We start from the raw sequence: 17530 nt of genomic DNA on the forward strand, positions 1-17530 counted from the left end.
AGTGCTTGCCCTCAAAGAGCTTACACTCCAACGAGGGAGACAATATTCAAACAAATATATACAAAGCAAGCTATATACATGATAAAAAAATGGAAAATAACTAAAAGTGGGAAAGAATGGGAATTAGGGAAGGCTTCCTGTAGAAGGTGGAATTTTAATTGGGACTTTAAGTCAGGGAAAGCAGTAGAATGGATTGGAGGGGGGGGCAGAGCAATAAGGGTTAAGTGACTTGGCCAGGGTCACACACCTAGTAAGTGTCAAGTGTCTTAAAGCCAGATTTGAACTCAGGTCCTCCTGAATCCAGGACCCGTGCTTTATCCACTGGGACACCTAGCTGTCCTGATTATTTAATTTTTGTCTTTTTATTTCAATGCCTAGAATGGTGCCTGACATATTAATAGGTTCTGAATAAATGTTTGTTGATTTAAACATCAGGTAAGAGAACAGAAACAGCTAGCTCTTATATCATACTAATAGTCATTCACAAGCTGGTTTTCAAGGGCAGCTAGGTGGTGCCAGAGTGTACAGAGCATTGAAATCTGGAAGACCTGAGTTCAAATCCAGTCTCAGACACTAGCAAAATGGGAATATCAATAGGTCCTACCTTCCAGGGTCGTTGTTGAAGATCAAATGAGACAAAAATTATAAAGTATCTAGAAAAATATCTTACTATGTTAGATATGAATATAGAGATAGATATTTAAGCCTCATATTAAATCTATATCCTTGGGGCAGCTATGTGGCACAGTGGATAAAACACTGGCCCTGGATTCAGGAGGACCTGAGTTCAAATCCAGCCTCAGACAATTGACCCTGGGCAAGTCACTTAAACCTCATTGCCCTGCAAAAAAAAAATTTGTTTTAATCTATATCCTTTTAGTGAGAAATAAGTTACAGAAAGAAGATATATTTGCAAGAATCAAAAAGTGGAGTTCTATTCCTTTTTGTGTGCCTCTCATTGGCAGAATCTAAGCAGAAATCTACCAGACTGATTAATAAGTTTAAAAATTTTAAACCGGGTGGTCATACTTTATTAAATTTTAACCTAAAACTTCCTAATTTCAAACAAATGCCAAAGGCAGCACCCCCCTCCAAAAAAAGTTTCATTTCCAATGACCCCTTCCTTCCCAGAAAGTTTACTTGCTACATTTACTTTCCCCATTCCCTGTCTCTCCTGCTCTCTTGCTGAAATTCTCCTTTCACCTTTTTTTTTTTCCTGAGGCTTTCAGTTTGCTTTGTCTCCTTCAAATTCCAGGTAGAGGAAGGGGCTGAGGGTCATAACCTTTGAAACTTTTTAAAGAGTGATCAAGGAACAAGGGACTTGGAAAAAAGTTTCAAGGACTAAAAACTCAAGGTTTTTGCTTTTATTCCTACGCAAAATTACTATGAGCCCAATCTTTGGGTTGTATTGTTTTTTTAAGGGACTAGTTCAAACCTTTCTTATATAGTCTGAAGATTCAATTATATATGTAGACATACAGATATATACTCCCCCCCCCCCAAAAAAAAATGGAGTTATCCATGAGCAAATTTCTGTAATCAGCAACCTTAAGGAACTTGGTATTTAGGTCTTTCCTCCTTTTATATTTCCATAAAGCAATCTTCTGAAATATCTAAGGACCTATAAAATGTTTTACAAATGTAAATAGAGACCACTGACCTTATCATCGAAATTAAATGCAATGAATTCTCTGATGAAATGCAACAGCAACACCTGGATGAGGGTGGGTGAGTTGGAGGAAGGACAGAGGAATTACAGTAATTATTATGGTAATGTATTAGCCATGCCCTTGTCTCATGATCAGTAAAATATTTCTTTTTCTCCATTCAAACAGTCCAGTCACATTTTAAAAATGGAGTTGTGAAAGGTCCCATTGGGTCAGCTTTGTGCCATTCTTTGCCTGTGACCAGAGTCCAAGTCTAGCCCATAGTCTTTACAGTCTTGCATTCTCAGTGTCTCATTTGGTCCTACTTGTAAGAGTTTCTAATTGTGAGCCAGCCATCTCTTTCCCTTCCCCCAACTCAGATTTTAAAAGAAAACAATCATTTAAAAAAGCAAAACCACAAAAATCCCCCATTTCTTAAGCTCTAACAGGAAATGTGCCCCCTTTTTAGTGACTCCTATTCTTCCCTTATTTCCTCTCCATATCCTCAAATCATGTCCCCCAAGTAATCTAGACATTACTTCTTACAAAAACTATGTCATGGGTCCAGTTTATTTCTGATGGAGTTAAAACTGCCTCCACAACTGTTCCCTTATTTATAAAGCTCACAAATGTTACATGACATGTAATGCTATACCAGTTAATGAATCTCCCAGAACATTTCGTTGGGGGGGGGGTGAGGGAGGATTTACATCCGATTTGTTCAATGGAGGGAGATGGAAGAGAGGAAAACTGCAGATACCGTTTTCCTTAGAGGTCTTTTGGGTTTGTGTGCTAATATTGAAATCGAGGAGGGAGGAGAAAGCTGCTGAGGATGGAGAAGAAAGCAAAAGGAGGTGGAGCCTGTACTGTGAGTTCAGGAAATAAAACCTCAATCTGAAGCAAAGGTCTTTCACACGTGAAGAAGCGACTTTCTCTGTGCCTGAGGGGAGATGGAGAACTTTAAGCTTTAAGACAGATAGGTGGGGGGTAAGGGGTGGGGGTGGGGGGACGACAAAAGGACAGGAAGAAAAGAGACTAGCCAATAAGAATAAATGAGAACACTGGGAAAAATCTGAAGGCTAGAGAAGGGAAGGGAAGGGGAGGAGAGGGGAGGGGAAAGGAAAATCCACACCCCGTGGAACAAAATCTAGAGGTAACAGGCTGTGTCTGCAGTTTTTTTTTTTTTCTGAAAGAGAAGAAAGCACCTGAGGATTGTCTATTTCTTCTTTTTTTCCCCAAGACTCAATGAAAAAAAAATTATTCTTCCTCTCATAGCAAAAAAAAAAAAAAAAAAAGGAAAGAAAGAAAAAGAACCGAGCTGAGCTAACACCCAATTTGGGTTTTAGTGTGAGGAGAGAGCTGAAGGGAAATCCAAACTGGGGTTTGGGTTTTTTTGTGCATCTGAAAGAAGCGGCTGCTTGTGTAAACTGAGCAGAACTCAGCCCTGGTTCGGGAGATCCGCATCCTCTCCTCTGAATTTTAGAGGGAGTAGCTGGTACAATTCTATTTTTGTACACATCTCTATTTTTACCTTTTTAAACCACTTTCTATAGTGGCAGCCTAGAGCGACGGGAAAGTGTCTTAATTATATTAATCTAAATTTAAGATTTTCTTTCTTATCTGCATGTGCCTTTTTTTAAAGGGCCAGGACGAAGGGTCATTTTAGGAAAAGGACATTTTTATTTGAAAGGCTTAGGGAGAAATACAAACCTATAGATAAGTAGGCAGACACAGAAAGGAAGGAGATTCTAGGGCTTGATTTTTTTTTTTCCCAAAAAAGATGGAAGAAAAGGCCAGGCACCGAAACAACGCTGAAAAGAGCCCCACAAGCGGGAGTGAGTCTGACTCCGGCCCAGATGCTGGTTCTGGAGGGGGCGGAGTAGCGCTGAAGAAAGAGATTGGGTTGGTCAGTGCATGCGGCATCATTGTAGGTGAGTCTAACTGGTTTTCCTTTCTGTGGGAGTCTAATGGGCTGTGGACCATTTCTTCCCCACTGTTCCTCTTGCCTGTCGTGGAATCCTATAGCAACTAAAGAATCCTCTTGGAACAATTGGTAAAGCAACCAGAATTCAGCTATGCCTCTCCCCCATGGTTAAGACTGAGGAGTGAGCTGCATGGATGCACAAATTATATTCCCATTCATCGAGGCCAAGAAGCCAGTAAAACTTGCCTAAATGCTGCCAGAGGAGAATGACTCCATCAGTATCTATCTTTGTGCCTGGAACCTCTGTGTGAGGTGGTGGTCAGTCTTAGACTGTACATAGAGACATCAGGATTCAGGTTGTAGCTTCTGCCTGTCCTAATGAGTGCACCTACCCAGCTCTTCTTTCAGAGGAGATATACTGTATCAGACTTTCTCAGAGAAGCAGTAATCACTTGAAAGTGGAGCGTAGGAAGAACAGACAGATAAAAGTATTCTGAAGCTAATAAAAGCATTCTCTCCTGGCTAAAGACCCGATGATCCTGGGCTTCCCTGAAAGTGCCTTCTAGCAGGCCAGTGGGTGTGTGGCATCTCAGAGTGGTCTATAGCGCCTCAGTCCAGTTTCTAGGCAACACTCTAGGGAAGCATTGGGATGGTGGATAATAACAATTTGCTTCTTTCCTTGGGAAGTTCCTATGTGTCTCTTGCTTTTAGCATAATTACGGAGTATTTCAATCTCTTATTAGAAAAAGCATTGTTATAATAATATTTGCTCGTCAACTTCAGTTCTATCATCAGTTGTCAAACTGTTTATTCTGATGCCCAGGAACTAGTTTATTTGGATTATCCCCACATTCCAGGCACCCCAGAGAGTGATTTCTTTTGGAAATGCCCTACTTGAAACAATCCTTACCTCCACCCCAATTCCGATAAACTCACCTATCCTCCGGCTTTGGTCATTGTTTTTACTTCCTATCTTTTGTCCCAGTTATCCCCTAAATTGGGGCCCTGGGGTGCACATTTTATCTTCACATTCATGAATTCTGCATGAAGGGGAGGGGTAGAGTGGACTGTGGATGGGGAACTTGTCTGGCCTCTGCAGTTAAGAGCCTAACTTTAAAAGATTATAGGCTTGGGTTTTTTTTTTTTAATTTGATTTTCTTAGTGACTTTTTGCCTTGTCTGGATCTCTCCCCAAATGATCTCAGCTAAGGACACAACAGAGGTACCACCACATGCTAAGGTCTATAAATAGCCTGAAGTCTGTCACCTCTTTCACTGGTTTGACTGGCTCATAACACACATGTTCCTACTCCCCAACTCTTCCCCCCACTTCCAGCACCCCAAAACATACACATTTTTATTTCTGTATACTACAGTGGATTGTAGGATATCTATATTACCCTCATATTTTAAGGAATTTGAGGAAGTGGATATTCTCAGCTGGGATGGTATTCTGGTATGAATACCATCCCAGCTGTTGGAACAATGATTGGTCCGTGAACTTAGGCCATAGTTTTTTGAATGTGACAACAGTCTAATCTTGGACCCACCAAAGCACCAGAAAATGTTATTCCAGTTACAAAAATAACAACTCTGGTGTTCTGCAGCCACAAAAGATTTTAAGTGTGTTTGTTGTTTAAAGAGATAATGAGCAAGATATTTTTCTCCAGTCAAAGCCTATATGGATGCTATTTTGCCCAGATATGAGCCCAAGTGATGACGGCTTTCTATTTAACATGGCTTTGCTTAGCTGCAAAACTGCTTCCCTGGAGACATAGTGGTTACAATGGAAAGACTTGCTGAATTTCTGAGCCTTAGAGCTTGGGTTCAAATTTTGACCGTAGGCAATTCAATTTGAGTTGGACTCGACTTTCTCATTTGTAAAAGTAGCTGCTTTTTGTGTTAAATCTATAATCCTAACTCAGGTATGAGGGGTTGTATACAGAAGCTCTGCTACTCAGCCATATTCATTCTCAGAGTATTTTGGCCTGGGCAAAGAGATTTCTTTCCATGTTAAATTACCACAAATAGTATTTCTCATACGGAGTTAAGCAATAGCACTACAGATCTTAGAGCTAAGGAGAAGGGCAAAAGGGAAGAAACCCTATTTCAGTTAATGAGTTGGTAGAGAAATGAGACCTGTCCTCACCTACCTACTCCCCATTATCAATTGAATTTAACAAGCATTGAGAGCTGTCAGGTATTGTTCTAGACTCTAGAGGGGAAAAAACCCCAAAACAAAACCCAATCCAATCCCAGTCCTCAAGGTGCTTATGTGTTACTAAATTCTGATTGTAAAACTGCTAGCTGCCCCCAAGACTTCACATGTGTGAAGAATCTATGTGGCATAAAATCAAGTATTATGTACACAGAAAAACATTCAGAATTTATGCAAAGTCAACAGTAATTTGTTGAGGGAGAGCATGCAAAACTAGAAAGTTGAAAAAAGGCTCTTGTTGGAGGATGCGCTTGATCTGAGGCCTTTTAGGAATGTAAAGCATTACAGAATGTGGTGAAGAGAAAGGAGCATTCCAAACCTAGGGGACAGTTTATACAAAGGCAGAGAGAGGTAGGCCAAGAGTATTATGTATAGGGAACAAACTTGGCCCAAATGTAGAAATACTATCTGGGGGAAATAATATGAAGTCTTGGGGGCAGCTAGGTGGTGCAGTGGATAAAGCACCAGCACTGGATTCAAGAGGACTTGAGTTTAACTCCAGCCTCAGACACTTGACAATTAGTCGTGTGACCCTGGGCAAGTCACTTAACCATCATTGCCCCGCCCCAAAAAAATGTTAAAAAAAAGTGAAGTGTTCCTATAAGCTTCAGAGGGATTGTAAAAGGACTTTCAAGGCCTTTCCAGTGGCATTTTATCAGATGACATAGGGATGAACAAAACCATACCTACCTGGGAGGTATTTTGGCTCTCATGAGGAGAGAAATGAATAAATTCAAGATTTATTCAATTAGTAAGCATATATATATTTTTTTTTTTGGTGAGGCAACTGGGTTTAAGTGATTTGCCCAGGATCACACAGCTAAGTGTCTGAGACTGGATTTGAACTCAGGTCCTCCTGAATCCAGGAAGTAAGCATATTTTTAAACACTTAAGCATGTGAAAATTAGGATGCTAGGCATTGTAAGGGATAAAAGTAGGAAGTATGGCTTTACTTGTGTTGTTTCCCTATAAGAATTGAGCTTCTTGGGGGCGGCTAGGTGGCGCAGTGGATAAAGCACCGGCCCTGGATTCAGGAGTACCTGAGTTCAAATCCGACCTCAGACACTTGACACTTACTAGCTGTGTGACCCTGGGCAAGTCACTTAACCCCCATTGCCCCGCAAAAAAAAAAAAGAATTGAGCTTCTTGAGAGCAGGGACTGTCTTGGGTTTAGCACAGTGTTTTGCTTGTAATAAGTGATTAAGAAATGCTTTTGGGAGCTGCTACATGGCACAGTGGATGAAGCACCGGCCCTGGATTCAGGAGGACCTGAGTTCAAATCCAGCCTCAGACACTTGACACTAGGTATGTGACCCTGGGCAAGTCACTTAACCCTCGTTGCCTCACAAAAAAAAAATTAAAAAAAAAAAGAAATGTTTTTTGTGCTGGCTGCTACACAAACTAGACAGTCTATCACTCAGCTTTGGGAATTTTCTCTGGCTGTCTCAAATGCCTGGAAAGCTCTCCTTCCTCTGTTCCTCCTTGGCTTCTTTAAGTTTAATCTAAAATCATAATTTTGGTTTTTTGTTTGGTTGGTTTTGGTGGGGCAATGAGGGTTATGTGACTTGCCCAGTGTCACACAGCTAGTAAGTGTCAAGGGTCTGAGGCCAAATTTGCACTCAGGTCCTCCTGAATCCAGGGCCAGTGCTTTATCATACTGAGCCACCTAGCTGCCCCCCTAAAATCACATTTTTAAAATTGCAAGCCTTTCTTCCAGTGCTTTCCCTCTGTTACTTCCTAGGTATCTTTTATATAGCTTACTTTGTATATATTTGTTTGCATGTTGTCTCCTCCATTAGATTGTAAGCTCCTTGAGGTCAGGTACTGTCTCATTTTTTTGCCTCATTTTGTATCCACGGCATTTAGTGCAGTGCCTGGCACATAGTAGGGACATAGTCAATTTTATTCAAAATTTATTCAAATTCAAATTTTTCAGTTTTCACTCTTTCAGATCTTGAGCCACTATCAAATTCTTCCTAGATCACTCAGGAAATCTATGGGGCTCCTCCCTGTGAGCTATAGCAATAATTTAATTGAAAAGGAGGTGGAGAGAGGGTCTCTATGGAATGGGTCTATGGGGCATTTGGTAGGCCCTTATACCTTTAGTATGTAAGATAAAGTGGGGGATATTATCCCTTAATCCATTTACCTAAAGAAAGCCTTTTTGTCAGCAATTTATCACCCACCTTGCCTCCCCCCACCCCACCCCAGTCTTAGAAAGGGCGTAAAGAGAAGAGAAAAGTAGGTTCAGTGGTACCAGCACTGAATGCTGCAAAGGTTTAAATGACCAAGCTTAGCCCTAGATAGAATAGAGATGCTACCCCCTTTCCCAACGTCTTTGTGAAGGTAAAAGAATATGGATGTGAATAATTGTATATAATGTCAGACTTTGTCCATATTTTGATTAGTTTTGCTTCTCTATTCCCCCTTTTTATTCTTTTGCTATAAAGGATTGCTCTCTGGGAGAGAAAAGGGGAACTGTCTTGGGAATGTAGGTAAAGGAAAAACAAAAAACATCAAGATTATCTGCAGTTGTTTACATGTTATTTCCATTAGAGTGAGGGCTCCTTGACCTTAAAAAAAAAAAAGCTTGTAGTAGGTGTCTTGACTTTCAGGCCCAGTGTGTAGCTACTTATCAGTTTGCATCAGAAGCAATTATAACTAAATTTCAGTTCAACAAGCATTATAAGTGACTGCTGTGTGTTAGACACCAGAGACACAAAAACCAGAAAAACCTCCTAAAGAGGACCTCAAAGCAGCCGGTTGAGAGGAAGCATTTTACCTGAACTTCACTTGCAGGAAGACTTCTGGCATGCCCAAGAGGCCCCTGGTACAGCTGTGGAAGAACTGGCCAGCAAATGTTAGGTCAGACTTTAATTAGTGCTCTCTCATCCTCACTTTTTCTTTAAGAGTGCCCCTGGTCCTAGGGAGCATTTTATGTTCCAGAGATGCAGAAAGTCTCTTGACTGGTTCTCTCCACCATGCAAATTAGCATGAACCCTGAGGGTAAATTGTAGAAATTAGGTCACATCTAAAGGAAATCCCAATTTTGGCTTGAGAGTTTCGAATTGAGGGACTAAGAAAAATTGCCCCCCTTCCTTCTGTTGGGTTTTTCTTCCAAGTGTGTTTCTGTGGAAACTCGTGTATTATTTGCAAAGCTGAAACACTGGGGTTCTCTTTTGACCTAGACTGCAGTTTGCTAACTAGGGTGTCAGGTCAGGTCCCTTGAGCAATAAATAGTACACTTAACCTTTCTGTTTCTTAGCCTCACATTTCTCATCTGGGGGATGAGATATGAGAGGTTTGGGTTCTAAACTTGGAACCCCCACAAGTCTGTGGATAGATTTCAAGTTCTCTGTGAACCTGGATGGTGGGGGTGGGGGTGGGGGAAATTACATCTTTATTTTCACTGACCTCTAACTGAAATTTAGTTTTTTCCTAAATTTTGAATTAAAAACAAACAAATCCCCAAACATTCCTAGAAGGGCTTCATCAGATGGCCCACAGGTAGGGTCCATGATGAAAAATCCTACCCATCTTTTATTTCTCTTGCTTTTTTTGTACTAGTAAGTAAATATGGTTTACATGGGGGGAAAAATGGTCCTTGATTATCTAAGGTCTTTTTCAGCTCTGTTGAAAATTAAATATATAGTTTAATCTGCTCGTCTCCTATAAACAGATCAGAGAAATCAATTTATAATACCTCCTACAAAAATTAATAAATAATAATAAACCGAGACAAGTCTCCCACAGAACAAAACCAGATCAGAGAACATAATGTCTCCTACAGCATAACCCAGATCAGAGACAGACAGGAAAAACATAATACCAATTTATTTTGTCCCAAGAAGAAAGAACCATCTAGCTGCCTTAATTAAGCATCTAAGAATGCCATCCACAAACTCTATGCGGTTTTAGGACCAAAGGAACATTACTGAATTGGGAGTCAGGTGAGATTTCCTAAAGGAGATGACTTTTTTTGTTTTTGTTTTTGTTTTTGTGGGGCAATAGGGATTAAGTGACTTGCCCAGGGTCACACAGCTAGTGTCAAGTGTCTGAGGTCGAATTTGAACTCAGGTCCTCCTGAATCCGGGGCCGTTGCTCTATCCACTGTGCCACCTAGCTGCCTCCAGGGGAGTAAAAAAAATGGATAAGATTAAAATGGTGGTGGTGGTGGGAGGGAGACCAGATAGTTGTGGTCAAAGTATTTAAAGAGCTATTTTGTGATGAAGGGATTAGGTTTGTCCCTGTTTTTTTCCCCCCAAAGCTACAAAGGTGCAAATTGAAGCTTGTAGTCCAGAAAAACAATTGAAGTCTGTGGGATAAGCTGCTTAAGTGGGAAGGTGGGTTTCCCCCTTCTCGGAATTCCTCAAACAAAGGCTAGTGCCTTCCGGAAGTGGTATAAACTGTTTAAGCTTAGAGGTGAGGTGAGTTTTCCTCTCCTTGGAATTCCTCAAACAAAGGCTAGGAGGCCTCACTGTGTTGACCTCTGGACTTACACATTTAAAAAAAGAATTTCATCCCTCTAGGAGTTTACAGTCTAATGAGGGAAACTGAAAAGAAAAGGGGGGAGGAGGGCATTTGTGGAGTCCCATTCAAGGAGTGCTCTAGGGGAGCGACTGGTGGGAAACAAAGAATTGAGTCCATCTTTAATTGAAAGTTTGGGGACTGTTCTGCTTCCCCCCTCCCGCCCTCTAGTCCGAGAAGTAAAGGGTAATTATGGTACTGGTGAGGTGTATTAAAGCTGATGTAGTCTGGCAGGATGATGGATTTCCTGATGATGAGGTTTCCTTGGGAGCAAGATCACTAGTCAAGTTTGTGTATGGGCTTAGACTAGATGGCAACTGAGATTTCCAGTTCTCGTTCTGTGAGTAATACAGTGTAGTTATAGCTTAGGGCATAAGGGCAATATTAGCATAGACTATGATTCTAGGCAGCTAGGTGGCACAGTGGGTAAAATGCCAGGCCTGGAGTCAGGAAGTTATCTTGCTTTGGTTTGGTTTTGGTTTTTGGTGAGGCAATTGGGGTTAAGTGACTTGCCCAGGTCCACACAGCTAGTGTGTCAAGCGTCTGAGGCTAGATTTGAACTCAGGTACTCCTGACTCCAAGGCAGGTGCTCTATCCACCGTGCCACCTAGCTGCCCCAGGAAGTCATCTTTCCGAGTTCAAACCTGGCCTCTCACTTACTAGCTGTGTTACCCTGTTTACCTCAGTTTCCTCATCTGTAAAATGGGCTGGAGAAGGAAATGGTGAACCACTTCAGTATCTTTGCCAAGAAAACTACAGATGGGGACACAGTTGTATAATATGACTGAACAACAACTTTACATAGTAAGCATTGAATCGAATAGAAATTACCAGAGCATAAGATCATAGAACTAGAGCTGGAAGGGGATTGGGGGCCATCCAGTCCAATTTCCTCATTTTACAGATGAGGAAAATGAAGGCTCAGACTTGTCAAGATCATACAAGATACTGTCTCTAATAAGGAACATTGGTTTGACAACAGTATGAAGGATAACTTGAAGAGAGAAGCAAGTGGAGATAGGGAGACCTAGATTTAATGTTAACACTCTTCCTGAGTCATCAGGGCAAAAGTTAAGATGACCGGAGATGACCCAGGATGCAGTGAACCTTGGCGTCTTTGATGCTTGACCAGGCTCTAAGGGCTCCATAGCACCTGCTTCAGCTGCCTTCATGGCCATTGGAACAAACGGTTCTCATTTGCCCATTTTCCCAGTGGAAGATTTCACGTGTTTGGGGTAGACATCCCCACAGGTTTAAGTCCTGATGGCTTTGAGGCCTGAAGTAACACTCAGCTTGGTTTAGCCCATCTGCTGAGATTGTTTTACTGGAGTGTGGCCTCTGTGCATGCTACAGGTTATCTATGGTTTCCCCACCACCGAAGTGATTATTAGATTGTTGATTATTCTCCTTTTGACTTGCCCATCTGAAGTGATTGGCAGGCTAATGCCCACTCTTTCTCTAGGATTAATTGATCTAAGCTGAAAGAAGTTCCCTTTAACTCCCTGAGTAAGGGGAGTGAGTGGTCCTGGAGGAATGGGATAATGACCAAGAAGGCAGTAATTGATAGGGCTTAGAATTGGCTTTGTTTCCTAATTCTGATTCATTGCCAAGTGTACAGAGTGAAATGAAATTCAGCTCATCTTTCTCCTACTAATCAGTGACCTTGTTCACTAGTGTTTGTGGAAAAGGTTCTGAACCCCTTGGTACATGAACTGCTTTGGGGAAGGGGAGAATATTGCCTTATAGTTCTGTATCTTACCATTCAACATGCTACAACCATTTCAATGAGAAGATGTTACGTATAAAGCATTGTGAGGTTTTGTCCTTTTTTTTTAAGGAATAAAAATAATCCTTCAATTATATTTTAAGCCTGTATTATTTATAGAACTAGAGAGTCTAAACTGGAAAAGCTTTATTGATCACATCTTATCCCTTACCCTTTGTTTTCAGCCACAGATTTTTCCATCAGTCTCTTCTCTAGAGCTCGGCCCAATTTAGCTTTAAATATTCCTAGCACCAGAGCTGACGTCACTCCTGGAGAGGATGGTTTCACAATATAGATGAGATTGATCAAGCAAGCTCAACCTGAGCTAGCTATAAAGTGGGGCAGATTGTAGACACATTAGCATGGTTGCTATGGACAGAATTACTAGTGGACTTAACCTTATTAATTTTAAAACATTAGCCCCTGTCTTTAAAACACATCTATTCAGGTAGAAAATGCACATTTTAAAAAATAAAATAAAAATCTGGAAAGGGTTTTTTTTTAATGGAAGGATGACCCCACCCCCTTGACTAAATGGGTAAAGAGCCTTTTCCCAAGTGAATGAGCCCCTCTTGATTCTAGAAATGTTATTTTCCACAGCTTTTAAATATACTTGATTAGGATTCCAAAGTTCAGTCGTAATTGACTAGACAGTATTATAAAACCACGGGCTCACAGCATCATGTAATGTAAGAGTTGGAAGGAAATGTACAGTTCATCTAGTCCAACCCTGTTGCTTAAACAGAAAACCCCTCTCAAGCATTCCTCACAGGTGGTCACCCAGCATCTGTTTAAAGACTCTCAGTAATGGGAATCACTAACTTCCTAGGCAGCCAATTTCACCTTTATGCCACAACTCTGATCATTAGGATCCTCCTACCCCACCTTCTCTCAGTCAAAATCTGCTTCTTTGCAATTTCCACCCATTCATTGCCCCTAATTCTACTCTCTAAGGTCAAACAAAACAAATCTAATCCCTTCTACATGATTACCCTTGAAATTTATTTGAAGGCAGTTCTCCAGTTTGTTCCTCTCCAGCTCCACCATGGTTTCCAGTTCTCTGTGTCAACCTGGTTATCCTTCTAAAGACATGCTCTGGTTGGTGGGTCATTGTCTTTCCTAAAAATTGAACACAGTATTCCAGAATCAGACTGAAAGCACGCTAAGGTGGCCTTAGGCTTTATTAATTGAAGCAGAGTTGCCAATTGCCTCACTAAAAAAAAAAAAAGACCACTAGATCTTCATATAGACTATTCCTTGTCCAATCCAAAGACTCTTATTACTGTACTTGCCTTTTTTGGGGGGGAGGGGGGAGGCAATCAGGTTTAAGTGACTTACCCCAGGGTCACACAGCTAGTGAGTGTCTGAGACTGGATTTGAACTCAGGTCCTCCTGTCTTGGCAGGTGCTCTATCCACTTCGCCTAGCTGATCCAACTTTTTTGTTTTTAAACACAGATGTAGCACTTTTCGTTTTTCTCCTAAATTTTACCTCATTAGATTCACCCCATTGTTCTAGACTGTTGATACCTTCCACCCCTGGGCCCCCCCCAATGAAGATTAAGTGACTTGCCCAAGGTCACACAGCTAGTAAGTACCAAGTGTCTGAGGCTGGATTTGAGCTCCGGTCCTCCTGAATCCAGGGCTAATGCTTTATCCACTGTGCCACTTAGCTGCCCCCTGTCGAGACTTTTTTGGATCCCAATTCTGTCATCCATTCTCCTACTCTTTTGTGTTCCTGTGGATTTGTAAAGAATTCTATCTGTACCTTCTTCCAAGTAATGGATAAAAATGTTTATCTTCCTTTTTTTCCCCAAAAAAATTTCAGTTCCAAATTCTCTCCCTCCCTTTCACCCTTCCCTTACCCATTGAGAAGATAAGCAATATGATATTAATTATGCACATGAAGTCATTCAAAACATAAGGAATTTTTTTTCCTTAGTCTTGTGTAGGCACCTCATAATCACAGCTAACACATTTTTTCAATGCCCTGGAGGTGTAGTTCATACCCACCTGGAGACTTGAATGTAGTGATTACAAATTTTTTTTGGGGGGGGGGTGAGGCAATTGAGATTAAGTGACTGAGGCTGGATTTGAACTCAGGTCCTCCTGAATCCAGGGCCAGTACCATATCTACTGCGCCGCCTAGCTGCCCCATAGTAATTACAGTTTTGAGCTCTTTTGCCATCTCTTCATTTACCCTGACTGCCAGTTCCCTTGTAGGCATTTTTATCTATCAAAGAAATTTTTTTTTTTTACAAAGGCTTTATTTTCTTCTCATGAGAAGGAGGCACCCTAGTGTGCAGCTAGTGGGTGCCCAAAGAAGTTTTTTTTTAAAGGAATAAGAGGGGGAAAATTTTAGCCAACAAACCAATCAACACATCAAAAGAACCATTATATGCAGTGTTCCACACCTGGGCACCTCTGAAAAGAAGGGGGAAGGTGTCATATCCCCTTTTGGGGACCATGAGGTAGAAGTGTATTCAAACCTATGGGCTGAATAGTGCAAGATCCCAGAGATGGGAGATTGAGTTTGAGGACTAAGAGAAGGCAAGTTTGTATTGCAGTGAAGAAGAGTGATGCCCATTGAGCCTGGAAAGATATTTTGGGGCCAGCTTGTAAAGGGTTTTTGTTTTTGTTTTTTAAGTGAGGCAATTGGAGTTGTGACTTACCCAGGGTCACACAGCTAGTAAGTGTTAAGTGTCTGAGGCTGGATTTGAACGCAGGAACTCCTGAATCCAGGGCTGGTGCTTAATCCACTGTGCCACCTAGCCGCCCCTGTAAAGGGTTTTAAATGCTGAACCTTGGAGTTTCTATTTTTTCCTAGCAACCCTAGGAAGCCTTTGGAGTTGATTGAGCAGGAGAATCATGTGGTCAGATCCCTGCTTAAGGTAAATTATTTTGGCAGCAGGTGTAGAACAGACCAGAGTGTTGAGAGACTTGAGGCAGGAAGACCAATTAGGAGGCTGTTGTAATCATCCAGTCGAGGAGTGATGGGGAACTTAACTAAGATGGTTGTTGTCTGCGTGGAGAAAAGGTATTGCATGGAAGAGATGTTGTCTAGATAGAAACAGCAAGATTTGGCAACTTATTAGACTTATGGGGTGAGGGGGAAGGTTATGAATTGAGGAACATGCCAAGGATGTCTCCATGACAACCTGCTCAAAAATGTCCAGTGTTGCAGTTGTTCTCCAGCTTGGAGAAGAGTCTAGGCCTGGACATATGTATGTGCTGCTACAAAATGTCATTCCTATTCATACATAACAGTGAATGTGTGTCATCTGCCTAGAGATGATGATTTCATCCTTATCCTCAAAAATCCTCTCAAATAGGGTCCTACCCCATCTTCTACATTGCTTTTATTACAAGCCCTTTCTGTGGGCTTTAAAAAAAAAGTCTCAGCTGATTTTTGTTTCTGATAGTATCATTCCATTTGCAATTTATGAATGTTTATGCAGTGGTTAACAAATATTAACTTGACTGCAACTCAGTCACCATAGAAATTATTATTCTCAACTTGAAGATGAGGAAACAGGCTAAGAGACTGCTACTGATTTACTCCCCTCATGATCACACCACCAAATGTAAAAGGCAGAATTTGAAACCCAGGTTTCTCTTTAACTTCAAGTCCTGTACTTTTTTTCACTACAAAGGTTGGCATAGTGGAGAGAGCATTGGCTCTGAAATTGGGGGGACCTGAGTTCAAACCTCTTAAGACACTTACTTGCTGTGTGACCCTGGGCAAGTCATTTAACCCCAATTGCCTTAAACATCCAGGGCCATCTCTAGTCATCCTGATGTATATATCTTGCCACTGGAAGCAGATGGCTCTGGAGAAGGGAGTGTGGTTGGTAACCTTGCGCAGCCCTGTCTCACTTAAATCCAATTCACTGGAAGTCATGACATCACCCTGGTGGCTCTCTAGAATGGTGGTCCTCTTCTAGAATGAAGGACAAACAACAAAAAAATGCTTTTGACTAGGGATTTTCCATCAACCCCCTTTCCCCGCCCCCTTCCAGTTCTGTGATGTCTTTCCTCATTAGAATGTAAGCTCCTTGAGCACAGGGACTGTCTTTTGGCTTGTATTTTTTTTTTCCCTACACTTAGCACAGAGCCTGGCACATAGTAAGTGCTTAATAAATGGTGCCATTCTTCCGTCTTTGTACTTCTTGGGGTAAGGACACAGCCGTGGGATCTCTGAGTCAAAGGGCAGGGATATTTTAGTCATTTTTTAAAAAGCAATATTCCAAATAGCTTTCCAGAATGTTTGCAATTGGCATCTTCAATCTTTCTCATCCCACAACACCACCCAGCTCAAATTTCCCCTACTCCACTAAGTCTTCTCTGATCATCCCAGGCCACAGGCTTTTCTTCTGACCATCTGTAGCTCTGAGTCTGTACAACCCTACCCCCGTTTATCTTCATTTATCTTTTCTTCTCAACTAGTTTGTAAGAAATTGTTTCCTATCCCCTCACAGTGCCTTCAACATCGACTTGAGTGAATGCAGCCAAAAGAGAAGAATTGGATTTCAGAACTGGGAAGGATGTTAGAATATTTAGTTTACCTTCAATGTGAGGAACCTGAGGCCCCTAATATCTTCTATTGTAAATAGATTAGTGCCAGAGGAGGGGCCCTTCTGCTTAACACTCTGGATGAGGTCTTCTTCCCCTCCTTAACCCTCCACCTAGTTAGACTCTAATCCTGTAAAATGTCAGAAAGAACATGGAGTAAAGATGTGAATCTTTAATGGACACAGGATATTTTCAAGGACTCAGCACATTGTCCCCTGAGGCTGCTCAGGCTGCCAGTCAGTGGGTGGTTTTTGGCACGGTTATTTGGTCCAGAATTTCTGTGTGAACAAGTGCTTTCCAATTACCTTCTAAAGCAGGCATGCACCAAGTGGGTGCTCAATAAATACCTCTTGAGAGGCAATTATCTCTTTCCCGCCTACCCAAGGCACCTAAAAATTACACCTGAACAAGCAGCAGTCTGGGTGAATCTCTCTCTCTCTCTCTCTCTCTCTCTCTCTCTCTCTCTCTCTCTCTCACTCTCACTCTCTCACTCTCTCACTCTCTCACTCTCTCTCACTCACTCACTCTCTCACACACACACACACACACACACACACACACACACACACACACACACTCTCACACTCACACACCAGTTTTGATTGGCCAATATGGGATATAAGGTTCACGGTGACCCAGGAGTTGTTAATTTAGTACCAAGAAGGTAGGCAAGAGACCAGAACAGGTTCTCTAAATTGCCTTCTACTGTTCTAAACTTCTCCCTTTAGGGGCAGGTTAACCAAGCTGCCACAAGAAACCTGCCCTCCTCTGTGACTTAACTCTATGATATGGAGGGCTGTTTTGCACAGTGAATGCATCCTGGTGATAGTGGGACATAGGCAACATAGTGAGCTTCCTGCCCTGTAGTAGAAGGTCAAGCC

The 17530-nt window shown here is 41.6% G+C and overlaps 2 protein-coding genes across 4 annotated transcripts in view; one reads left to right on the forward strand and one right to left on the reverse strand.

Moving 5' to 3' along the window:
- Positions 1–1703, reverse strand: part of RNF212B (ring finger protein 212B) — an 83667-nt gene extending 81964 nt beyond the window's left edge. Inside the window, exon 1 of the mRNA XM_043980484.1 lies at positions 1661–1703. Coding sequence (XP_043836419.1) covers positions 1661–1668 — 8 coding nt within the window. The 5' untranslated portion in view covers positions 1669–1703. The remainder of the gene's footprint in view (positions 1–1660) is intronic.
- Positions 1704–2380: 677 nt separating this feature from the next.
- Positions 2381–17530, forward strand: part of SLC7A8 (solute carrier family 7 member 8) — a 73757-nt gene continuing 58607 nt past the window's right edge. Inside the window, exons 1-2 of one of the 3 annotated variants that reach the window (XM_043987345.1) lie at positions 2381–2514; positions 3427–3577. In XM_043987345.1, the coding sequence (XP_043843280.1) occupies positions 2479–2514; positions 3427–3577 (187 nt within the window). In that variant the 5' untranslated portion in view covers positions 2381–2478. Of the gene's footprint in view, positions 2515–2598; positions 2634–3426; positions 3578–17530 lie in introns of those variants that run through there. The other 2 variants (XM_043987347.1, XM_043987346.1) reach the window with 2 other exon arrangements.

The sequence above is a fragment of the Dromiciops gliroides genome, chromosome 2 (genome assembly GCF_019393635.1).
Source record: "Dromiciops gliroides isolate mDroGli1 chromosome 2, mDroGli1.pri, whole genome shotgun sequence".
Classification (NCBI taxonomy): domain Eukaryota; kingdom Metazoa; phylum Chordata; class Mammalia; order Microbiotheria; family Microbiotheriidae; genus Dromiciops; species Dromiciops gliroides.